Source organism: Taudactylus pleione, unplaced genomic scaffold, assembly GCF_031769625.1.
Source record: "Taudactylus pleione unplaced genomic scaffold, aTauple2 ptg000262l, whole genome shotgun sequence".
NCBI lineage: Eukaryota > Metazoa > Chordata > Amphibia > Anura > Myobatrachidae > Taudactylus > Taudactylus pleione.
In genome coordinates, this window is record NW_028284664.1 from 5,144,835 (window position 1) to 5,157,695 (window position 12,861).

The 12,861-nt window shown below is 46.8% G+C and overlaps 1 protein-coding gene across 1 annotated transcript in view; it reads right to left on the reverse strand.

The window, feature by feature from the left end:
- LNP1 (leukemia NUP98 fusion partner 1) overlaps window positions 1–11,799 on the reverse strand; it is a 94,570-nt gene extending 82,771 nt beyond the window's left edge. The window contains exon 1 of the mRNA XM_088481085.1: window positions 11,545–11,799. Within this exon, the coding sequence (XP_088337211.1) occupies window positions 11,545–11,703 (159 nt within the window). The 5' untranslated portion in view covers window positions 11,704–11,799. The remainder of the gene's footprint in view (window positions 1–11,544) is intronic.
- Between the last annotated feature and the right edge of the window lie 1,062 nt (window positions 11,800–12,861).

Here is a 12,861-nt window from a genome sequence, read left to right on the forward strand (position 1 = left end):
TCAACTGCGTTAATATCCCATCCCTTTCATAGGGCAAATTTCCCCCCACCCTGTGCTTTGGAAGCTTTGTATTCCTGGCTACACTGCGTTACCAGGGGATGGATGTTTCAAGGGATATCTGTAACAATTTGGTCGGTCAAAAGCCACAAGCAGCCTCCCAGTTAAAGAGTCAGCCTACTGGTATAATTTAATTGAATGTTTGTTGGATATTAAGTAAAACTCACACACCACATCTGGTAAAGTGTCATGCAATCTTGAAAAATCTGTACAATCTGAGTAAAATCATAACTGCAATCAGGCTTTAAAATAAGGATTTTGTTTTTAGAACTGCACACATATTGCTGAGCAGCTTCGCTAACGCCCCCCCTTCTTTCTCAGAACTTTTACAATGCAGGAAGAAAAATACTGACAGCTTTGTTGTTATACTGAAATTTCAATTTGAACTAGACAGGAGTCAGACATCTGTATGCTTATCATTAATCCCCCCGCAGTGCAACATGGTTTTACCAAGGTACAAATTTGCTGTTCTGTATTGCTTTGCTTCCAACTCTGCACAATGCATGACAAAGCATAGTGTTCAGGCTAATTTAGTAAACATATAACTTTTACTCAAATGCTAACATTGCATTCATTTAACTCTAGTATTGGTTAAAAAGATTTATCTAAATCCATTCAGATGATGGTTCTCCTGCTGCTGCTGGCAGTGGCGTAACTAAGGGGGATCGGGCAGGGCGTGTGCCCTGGGTGCCATAGGACCAGCGGCGTGGGGGGGCGACACCGGCCATGCTACCGGCCTGTCTTAGTTAGCCAGTGTAGTGCCGACCGCAGTGAGTGCAGTCACCACTACACAGGATCAGCGCTAGGCTTCCCTGCGCCCAGTGCTGGTCCTGTGCTGCGCTAGCGAGCCCCTTCCGGACCCCCTGAGCGCATACCCAATAGCGCCAGGAGGAGGGTGGGAGGCGGACTCAGGCTGTGCATTTTTACGCCACTCTCATTGGCTGCGCGGCGGCGATGTGTGTGTTAAGCAGTAGCCAATGAGAGTCAGACAGACTCTCATTGGCTGCTGCGGACACTGCAAGAGCTGTGCTGGAGCTCACTCATGAGCTCCGCCTTACGGCTCCTGCAGTGGGTAATGGGAGAGCCATCATAACGTCTCTCCCATAATGCAGAGCGCGCCAGCCCGGGAGGACTGACGTGCGGCAGGAGCAGTGGCCGGAGCCGTAGCGTGGATTCAGGTAAGTGTATTTTTTATTTTTTTTAATTACTTGTATTTTTCTGCACTAATTGGAAGGGGGGGACTACTACTACAGGGGGCACTGCATCTGGAGGGGGGACCTCTACTGGGGCGGGACTACTACTGGGGCACTGCGTCGGAGGGGGCACCTCTACTGGGGACACTACTGGGGGGGGGGACTACTACTGGGCCACTGCATCGGGAGGGGGGACCTCTACTGGGGACTACTACTGGGTGGAAGACTACTAATGGGAGGACTATACAAGGGGCTTACTACTAGGGGCACTGCACTGGGGGGACCTCTACTGGGGGCACTACATTGTGAGGACCTGGACCACTACAGGGGGCACTTGAAAGGAGAGATTACTACTGGGGGCCTTCATAAGGGGGACCACTACTGGGGGCACTGCATAGGGGGGACTACTACTGGGGGCACTATATAAAGGGCACTGCATAGGGGGTACCACTACTGGGGGCACTGCATAGGGGGGGACTACTACTGGGGGCACTATATAAAGGGCACTGCATAGGGGGTACCACTACTGGGGGCACTATATAAGGGGGACCACTAGTTGGGGCACTGTATAAGGGGAACTAATGGGGGGCTGCATAAGGGGGACCACTACTGGGGGCACTGCATAGGGGGGGACTACTACTGGGGGCACTATATAAAGGGCACTACTGGGGGTACTATATAAGGAGGACCACTAATGGGGGGCTGCATAAGGGGGACCACTACTGGGGGGCTGCATAAGGGGGACCACTACTGGGGGAACTTTATAAGAGGAACTAATGGGGGGCTGCATAAGAGGGACCACTACTGGGGACATTGTATACTGGGGGTACTGTATAAGGGGCACTACTGGGGTTATGGTGCATATTGAAAGGAATGTTCAGAGTGACGAGAAAGGGGCGTGTCATGTTGACACGCCCCATTTTTAAGTGACCATGCCCCTTGTGACCACGCCCATTTTTTTACCGCGCACGCACATAGGGGGAGGGGGTGCTCCATTTTTACATTTACCATGGGCTCCAAATACCCTAGTTATGCCACTGGCTGCTGGTCAGGTCGACTTCTAGGGACTGCATCGGCTGTAGCGCCTAGAAGCCGGGTAGGGCTGCTCGAAAGGCAGCCCGGACTGGCAGTCCGAGGGGTAGAAAACACCTCCCCCTGGGGCTCTGTCCTGTTTATCACTGGCAGGTAGCGCTTCAAATGGGAAGCTACTTCCAGTCACAGGTACTTCCAGTCTGACTCACTCATGTGGTAGAATTTACTGGGGGGGCTGCAGCCCTTCCACTGGTGATCAGGGAATTCTAAGGCCTCAACTTAAGTGGGGAATATGATCTCAATCATACTCACACCCGCCCAATGCTTTGCACAGATCCTAGGTGGCACTTTCCAACAAGCTGTCTATAAATGGCAGGACATTTTCTGGGCAGGATCGCGGTGGATTTATTGGATAAAATCGGGATGGTGTTTTTTATTCTAAACTGTGGTTTCTTGGTGGGATTGATAGCAAATCTGCAGGATCCAATCCTGCTGGGAAAACACTGCAATCAGATTTCACATCTGCTGCTTAGTAAATTTCACGCCTTATCTAGAATAATGTTGGATTGCGTCAGTGTCGGACTGAGGCATTTAGGGCCAACAGGAGATGCAGTGGTAGCATACCTCCCAACTGTCCCGATTCCAATGGGACAGTCCCATTTTAGAGGCACTGTCCCGTTATCCCACTAGTGTTCCGCAGGTGGGGGGAAGTTGGGGAGAAACTGTCACACCGCTGCTTTGCAGATCTGAGCAGCGGTGACTGGATAATGCGCACATGCGCGCGTCATCCATATACACAGTGCCAGCTCTGTTAGAGACTGGGGGCCTGTCCAGCAGCTCCTGGAGCACTGGGCAAGCCCCCAGCATGATGAAAACAGGGGCATGGCTTGCGGACACAGCATTTCCCATGAGGCCATGCCCCTTCGGGACATGCAGAGATGTGGCCAGCCAACATAGGGGGACTTGGCCAACCATTAGAGTGGGCATTCAAAGACCAGGGCCCCTTTATAAAGGAGGTGACAGGGATGTGTCAGGACCATGCACATTGATTTACCAGGAGGCTTCATCTTGGTGTTGTTTCCATAGAAAAAAACCAAGCACCCAATTTCGTCCATGATCCACTCCACCAAGTTACTGACCCCTAGAGGATTTCCCCTGTAAACATGTGGGCCAGTCCAGCCCTGGATTGGGTTATATAATTACCAGTGCATTACAATAAACAGCAGCTATGTTCCATACAGTGGTGGCACTGGGGTTGGTGACACCAGTGTGGCCAATAGACCCATCTGTAAAGGGGGCATGTCCTCACAGGCAAGGGGGTGTGGCCTCACCGTTTCATCACTCTGGGGGCGTACCCAGTGCCCAGAGATGCCGGGCTCTGTACAATAACATCAAAGTTCAGCACTTGGCTCACGGTCACTGAGGAACTGGCATTTTGATGTCACCCCCTATTAAATTAAAAATGTGCAAAAAGGAGCAAAATATTGATTTCTTTTGAGTATATCTATATAATAAGTGAGAAAACGTGTCTGTCCGTCTATTTGTCCTTTATGCACGGCCAGAGTTTTGGACATAGCTCCACGATATTTGGCATGGTGGTGTAGTTTGACCAAGATTAGGTTTTTGCCAAGGTTTGAACTTCATCAGGGCCACACACTGTTACACGATACCTAAAAATGGGGTAAATCTTAAATTACACAGGTTCCGGGGCTGGCTCCAGTGGACATTGGGAGTCTGCCGAAAACCTGTGAGAAAGCCTACTCCTAAAGGAGCAGTGAAGCACTGCAGGAAGATAGCTGAGTTTTGGATCAGCTGTCCGCGCCGGGAAGGAACGTTTATTATCGGACCCCGATAAATAACATGTTGAATAGACCCCTAGATAAGCTACATCTACAGTCCCCCCTGATCTATTACTTTAGTCAATTCAGTTGTGCCGATTTGCCGATGCTACAGCGTTGAAATGCCAGCAATGGCACACCAAATCACCCCAATTTTGCCCCAAAATCACCTATTTTGTTTCCAGCCCCATTGGGGCTACCATAAAATCAAGATAGTGGGCATCACTGGCATAAATCCCAAAATGTGTGGGTCAGCCATGCAGAAACAGGGTGAAGATGTAGTAAGTAGAAAAGAGAGAATTGTCTTTTTTGTGGTGCACTAATGCAATTTTAAACATAACTTTTATGGATCATTTTATAAAAAACACATTTGTAACTTTGTTCAAAAACAAAATTGAAAGTTGAAGAGAGTGTACATTAAACATAAAGATTGTGATTAAAATATGCTGAACATCCTAAAACTGATCTTTTTATTTTTTATTGCAATTAGATTAGGGTTTAAAGAGCAAACAAGAAGGTGGTATGAAATAAATCCCATGTATTCAATTTTGTAGAATGGCTTTATCAAGTTTATCTATGGTGATATCAGTGGCGTAACTAGGGCAGGGCGAGCGGGGTTCGTGCCCTGGGCGCCGTTGGACCGGCGGCGCGGGGGGGCGCCGCCGGCCACGGTACCGGCCCACCCGCCCTAGATAGCCAGTGTAGCGCCGACCGCAATGAGTGCGGTCAGCGCTACACATTTGCACAGGACCGGCGCTAGGCTTCCAACGCCGGTCCTGTGCTGCACGCCTGAGCCCGTTCCCTCCCCCTGAGCACTTGCCCAATAGCGCCAGGAGGCGGGCTCAGGCTGTGCATAGCACACGCATCGCCGCCAGCGCTGGCGGCGATGCGTGTGTTAAACAGCAGCCAATGAGAGTCTGATAGACTCTCATTGACTGCTGCAGCACCCACTGCAAGAGCCGGACTTCCGTCCGGCTCCTGCAGTGGGTAATGGGACTGACGTCATGAGGTCATGACGTCAGTCCCATAATGCTGAGCGCGCCAGCCCGGGTGGACTGGAGGGCGGGAGCGGTATCGGCATCGCGGACAGGAGCAGCGTGGAATCAGGTAAGTATATTTTTATATATATTTATTTATTTTTAAACCTATCTGCACAACGGGGGAGGGGTTGGCTACTACTGGGGGGGGACATCTACTGGGGGGGACATCTACTGGGGGTGCCATTGGGAGGACCTCTACTGGGGGGGGAGGGGACTACCACTGGGGGCATTCTAAAAGGGGCCTAGTATTACTAGAGGCACTGCACTCGGGGGACCACTAATGGGGGCAATAATAGGAAGGGCCACTACAGGGACCACTGGATAGGGGGGGGAGTCACTACTGGGAGCCTGCATCAGGGGGACCATTACTGGGGGCACTGCATGGGAGGGGGGGACACTACTGCTGGGGGCACTATATAAGGGGCTTACTGCTAGGGGCACTGCGGGGACCACTACAGGGGGCACTAGATAGGGGGGATCACTACAGGGTGCCTGCATAAGGGGACCACTACTGGGAAAACTGCATGGGGGGGACTACAGTTGGGGGCACTATATAAAAGGGCACTGCATAAGGGGATACCGCTACTGGGCGCACTGCATTGTGGGGACTGCTACTGGGGGCACTGCATAAGGGGGAACACTACGTGGGGCACTGCATTTGGGGGGGCCACTACTGGGGGTACTGAGTAAGGGGAAGTAATTGGGGGCTGTATAAGAGGGACCACTACTGGGGATACTGTATAAGGGGCACTACTATGGGCCTGCATGAGAGGGACCACAACTGCATACTGGGGGTACTACTGGGGTTAAGGTGCATATGGATAGGAATGTTCAGTTTGAAAATAAAGGGGTGTGTCATGTTGACACGCCCCATTTTTAAGTGACCACGCCCATTTTTTGCCGCACGTGCCTTCGGTGCGCGCACATGGGGGGGGGGGCTCCCTTTTCAAATTTGCCCTGGGGTCCAAATACCCTAATTACGCCACTGGGTGATATACAGTATACAGTACTGCTTTAATCCATGTGGATTATATGTATGCAGGCTCAATGTATAGTGTATCCCTATAAATTATTAGAAGACCTATAATCTATCGGGATACACAAATAGTGTTTTTTTATTTATAAAATGATCAATAAAAGTTATGTTTTAAATTACATTAGTGCACAACCAAAAAAACACAATTCTCTATTTTCTACATCCTACTTATTGCTTTACTTAATTGTGCGGTTGGTACGCACTATTGTACCTTAGGAACAGTGTGAATACCATCTAGATTGCTTGATAAAAAATAGGCAAAAACTTTACAGATTTGGCGCATGTTGTTCATCCAGAAGAAGGTAAAAAATAATGTAATAAAGCCCATTCCAATTAAACCAAAACTAATAAAAAAATTACACCATAACAGTTAAACTAAGCCCTTGTTAATAACTGTATATTGTTAATTGTTAATGCCAGCAATCATCTGATTCTCCCATAGGACTGGAAATGATTTCATAACTCTATGCAGGGGCAGAACTATGGGAGACAATGGAGGCGCCTGCCGCTGGGCTCCAGCTATGAAGGGGCACCTCCTCCATTGTCCACAACATATTCACCCCACTTAGGGCTGTAGCTATGTACCCGGAGTGTACTGTCATGGCCTCCCAATACATGGCACCCCTTCCCGGCACCTGAGAAGCCACCATACACTAGTGGAGGGCTCCATGTCAGACCATCAGCTGCTGCCTTCGTCTATCTATAGCCTGTCTGCATGCGAATTGCTACATTACAATGTCAGCGGCTGTGATGCGGGGGAACCAAATTATAACTTGCCTCCAGGCATCTGGGATGAATTTACACCACTGACTGTATGTAGTAACAATGGACATAAAGGACTCTAATCAATATTATAGATTTAGCACATTTGCCGTAAATAGCAAACATGATAAAATATTGGACAGCTCTTTTCTGTGTCACTGTAACGGTGTAGTCTAGTCAACGTCTGCTGACAATTATTTGTGGTGTATTGCAATATCCTTAAGAAACACTAGAAATTCATATATGGAGAAGCAAAGGACACAAAATAAATCACACAATCTTTACAGATTAATCAGTTGAATTCATAATTATATGTGTTAGGTCACTAATCCTCAATAAAAGACAAAATAAGCAGTAAAATTCCTGTAACGGTCAGGTGAGATTTATCTACAAGCAGTGACAAAATGGTGGTTGTCTGACCATGGCTTTTGTAAGTGACTTTATTATAAATTAGTAACTGTACATTCTACATGGACATTGCACCTCTCTATTAACAACCTCCATTTTATTTTTATGGGAAAATATATCTGAAGACTTCATTTAATAATCTTAAGTGTGAATGCAGTTTAAATTTATACAACGATAAACATAGCAAAATTATTACGGGAGAAGTACAAAGGAACACAAAGGTGGGTTATACCCCTTCTACAGGGTATTGCCAGGTTAACCTGGGTTGCCGCTCAGTGTAAAACAGTTAACCCGGGTCCAGTGACCTGGGATTCCAACCCGGGTGCCAAGAAGGGTTGGATCCGATTTGTGGGGAAGTGTAAACGGGTGTCCTGGGTCATCCGAGGAGGAGAAGACCGGAGAGGACCACTCTCCAGGAGGAGAGTGAAGCAAGTCATCGAGGGTAGGTTGTGGAGCTGGGGGATACAGGATGCCACCCCACCAGACACAGCGCTGATACCCAAACTTTATAACAAGACATTGTTTTGCTGCAACAACCAAGACTTTGAACAACCCCCCCATCATCCATACCCACCTATTCCACTAGCCAGTACTACTATCCTGGTCAGCAAAGACTTTACGTGCATTCCGACCAGCTACAACTCCCACCTGATATTTTTGAAAGATCTCAGTCATTTTTAATCCCTATACTGCATAGCGATTTATAGACCACAGGATTAGTGGTAACTACATTTTATTTGTCTATATAAATAAACTTATTACATTTCTAAGAATATACGTTGGCATTGATTTCCATAATTAGATACATTTACCATTAGCGCGGACTATCTCTATACCCTTTTTGTTGATTTTATATTCATAGGGATTGGTCACTCTCTACTTGAGGTCCCGCAGCTGTAGCAAACACCCCAGTAGAGTAGTGAGCGCTGAACCAACCTAACCCTTTATATCGTAAAACGGTTAACCCAGGTCCAGTGACCTGGGATTCCAACCCGGGTGCCGAGAAGGGTTGGATCCGATTTGTGGGGAAGTGTAAACGGGTGTCCTGGGTCATCCAACCAGGGGCCCATTAAGTGAAAACAGAGTGCCACATGCCAGGCGCTTGGAGATGATGTCATCTCCAATCGCCGGCTGAAGGAAGCCCTGGCAATATCCCGGGTGCAGCCTGCAGTGTGAATGGGTTTTCAAGCCACTGTGATACGACTTGAAAACACAGTTCAGTGACCTGGGCTGGACCCAGGGTTTCAGTGTGAAAGGGACAAGAATGTGCATGGCAACTCTAGGTTCTCACTAAAGGCAATGACATGACAATGCTAATATGCACAACATAACTTAGCACCAGGGGCGTTTCTAGAGAGGAGGGGGCCCGTGTGCAGCCTCCGACACGGGCCCCTCCTCTCCGCCTGGCGGCTAGCAGTGCACTGAGCTGTGCGTGGCCAGCGCCGGAGTTATAGACTCTGGGCACTAGAGTGTGCCCAGAGTCTATAGTGTATGCACAGGGCACCAGGAAATGGCCGCGGCGGCCATTTTCCTTGTACTGCGCATGCGCAAACGACGGGAAAATGGTCGCCACGGCCATTTTACAGTCGTTTTACAGTGCCGGAGCCCCGCGCCAACGTGGGACTCCGGAGAGGTAAGTAAAATTATGGGTGCAGGGTGTGCGGTGCGGGGGCCCCCTGGAACCAGGGGCCCGTGTTCCCCGCACACCCTGCACCCATTATAGATACGCCCCAGTCTAGCACCAGGAAACACAGGGACCAATGCAGAGTTGAATACAAGTACGGTACATGAGTTGCATACATCTGTGTGACCACACTGCCACTATTTATTTGCTTGGTTTATTATCATAATTAGGAGTGCCTGATTCAGAGATTTACGTAAATCCGATATTTAATGATCTGCACATGCGCAGGAGCCGTACTGCACATGTGCAGATCTGGTCCTGCGATGTCAGTCGCATTGCCCCAAAAGGCGCATACGTGCTGCTGGCATTTTGGGGCGGCGACAGGGAGAGTTCCAGAAAACGGGGGCAAGTTGGCCATGTTTTCTGGGCATGCTGAAGCCAGTGGCTGAGACCTTAGACGCAGCTTCACTGGCCCCAGCAGTGTGATTTTGCTGGACATCCTGGTTAACGTTGACCTGAGGGTTACTCAGGTATCCGATGTTCACGTCGTAGATGATCCGGTGCTGCGACTTTGGACGCAGCAGCGGATCAGAGAAACCGGTAGGCATCTTTTTCACTTAAGACTCCGCCTGCATCTTTTGCATAACTTCACACAAAGACACAGCGGTGGCATAATTAGCGTACATCTCTGAATCAGGCCCTGAGTGCGCACTTACACCAGCCCTATACCTGGTGCAAGAGATCCATCTAAAAAAGGCGTATCTATCTATGTATATGCATTTATCTGCATAGCCCACATTTTCATCCGCATGCCTTTGATGTGCCCTCTCTAAACGTAGCCTACGTGCTGCGCTCCTTCACCCTCACGTGATCCGAGTACGACTCAGCACCACCATGTGCAGCGCAGAAACACACAAGATCATCTGCAAAACTGATCTGCGTTCAACCGTGCATCAGCCCCACAATCGTTTGTGAACTATTCCTTTTACAGGTTGAGTCTCCCATATCCAAAATGCTTGGGAGCAGAGGGATTTTGGATATTGGATTTTTCCGTATTTTGGAATATGTGCATACCATAATGAAATATATTGGGAATGGGACCTAAATCTAACCATAGAATGCTTTTATGTTTCATATACACCTTATATACACACAGCCTGAAGGTCATATTATACAATATTTTTAATCATTTTGTGCCTTAAACAAAGTTTGTATATTTTAAAGTTAAACCATCAGAAAGCAAAGGTTTCATTATCTCAGGCATGCTCAAAAAATTCCGTATTTTGAAATATTGGGTATGAGAGACCCAACCTGTACTTATTTTTTATTTATTTTTATTTATCATATTCTTGATAGTGGAGGAGTGAAATACACAACACCACAAATAATCCCGGAGCTCAGTTGAATATATAAATAAATAAATATTTGATACCTGCTGCAAGTGATATGAGGTCTTTGCAAATGACTCAAATAGGAAACTGATCTCAAAAGGAGAAACAATGGTACGATTTATATTTATTTTTTACCATAGCACAGTTATATTGCTTCCATGTTAAATTAAAAGGAAAAAAAAAAAACTTGGTACGCCAATGATATTCATGCTACACATTTCTATGTTATTTGGAGCAATACTGTTTTGTGGAGTTGAATCTTAGATTAAATAAAATATGCATAAAAAAACATATCTGTTAATGTAAATGTAAGCTGCTTTTCAGCTGAGGCGACTTTATGTGGTTTGTTATGACAGCTCCTAAGTGTGGCAACGAGGCATCAGAAGGGCAACCCAGAATAAAATATTCATAGCACAGTCTGGGGAGAAAGGCGGATGAAAAGTAAAACAACACTATCATATATATATATATGGAATAGCTTCTCTGCAGATCTGGCAGAAGTGGAAGAAATTCAATATGCATGCGATAGATAACATATCATATGAAATACAACTAGGACTATCATAGTGTATTTACATGTCTCCCTAGAGCAGTCTCATTATTCACCACCTAAGCTGTCTAACTCACAATACATATCTACCTCAGACTCCTAACAGGATCACTTGCAAATAGGTTCAAAGAACTGTTTTATTTCATTTTTGACCCGAAAGGATGTATGCGGTGGATTTTATGACCCGAGAAACCTTTTGGTGACTTGTACGTTTTTCCGATTTAAAATGATGGGAGCCCTAAGTACAATTATCATTGAGGGGCTCTATTTACTAAGCAGTGTTAGGAGACAGAGTGAAAAGTGATAAGAAAGTGATAAGGTGCCAGCCAATAAGCTCCCAACTGTCATTTTTCAAACACAGCCTGTGAGATGACAGTTGGGAGCTGATTGGCTGGCACCTCATCACTTTCTTATTAATTTTCACTTTGTCTCCTAACACTGCTTAGTAAATAGACCCCTGATTGTGTTGTAAAAGCCTTGCCTGTTCTCTCTCACAAGTAATGAGTTACATTTCTAGCTTGTCAGTAACTTTTTCCTAGAAATATTTGAAGTGCTAGCTCCTTGGACATTGCGGTGTGATGTATCTGTTAAAGAAAGCATGGGCTGAACATACCGGGCAAGGAAGAGATGCTCTCCTTTCGGACAGGGCGCAAGACTGGCGCTTCTTGTGGCTCCTGCCATCTTTATCATTCTCAGAGATCCCACTGTGACCCCAATAACTACTCATCCATTTGGCGAAGAGGATGTCATCATCGTCTTCCTCGTATTCCATGTACGACTGGCCCCAACCGGGAAATCTGCCACCAGCTAAGTGAATGGCCAGGACAAGTTGTGAAGTGTTCCTGTCAACCTCAGAGCTGCTAGCTAGTGGAAGGTTTAGATCATTCCAAACCACCCCCCTCTTGAGCTTACTTTAAGGAGGGGGAAAAAAACAAAACAAAGCAGCAGTTGTAGCCACAGTCTTTATATAAGCCAATCCCTTGTAATCTATTTATCATTAGGGCAGGGAGAGGTCTTTTAATCTTTCCATTACATTGATTCCAAAGTCACACAGCCTAAAGGGTGCTAACTGCAAGTGCATTGTTTGGTCCAGCTTCCCTGCTGCCCACTGCATCCAACTGTCGATATCTGTCAAGTTAAGCAGACAAGAACATGCCTTCAAGGTACAGTATGTGCTATGATTTCAATGAGGGAGCAGCTATGAAAATTGGAATGGACGTATTGACAATTGCCAGAAACTGGCAGAGTTGTTATGGAGGTTTCACAGGCGCAGATGAGTGCCCGACCGCTGTGACAGCTATTACTAGCGTTCTAAATAAAACTTCACATGAAACGTGCTGGCCGGCCTCTCTTCCCTTCTTCCTCGCTCAATTTACGTGTTATTAATAGGCATTAATCTGGTTTAGAACGTAATCAGTAATGACATTTTTCAGTGACTCAGTCAAATTCAAATGACCGGTACTTAACGTACTCATATTGGGGCTGATACAGAGTTAAATGTAACACGTCTTGCTGCTACCTGTTAGGAGGTGTATAATGTGCACCTAGTCTAGGGCAGGTCTAATGTACGAGAATGACTTGTAGTAAACCAAGAACATGTGCTGCGGGCACAGTGGCGGGGCCATCCCAAGATACATACAGCTTTGCATATGTGCCAAAATATATAGGGGGAGGTTATCAAAGTTTGGAGAGAGATAAAGTGGAGAGAAAAAGTACCAACCAATCATCTCCTAACTTTCATTTTTTAAACTCAGCCTATAAAGTGACAGATGCTGATTGGTCGATACTTTATCTCTCTCCACTTTATCTATCTCCAAGGCTTAGTCCATCTCCCTTTTTATCTCTTTGTACTTGATCTCTTTCCAGGCTTTGATAAATCTCCCCCATATTTTCCTGAGCCCATTTCATTTTGAATAATGAACGTCTGATT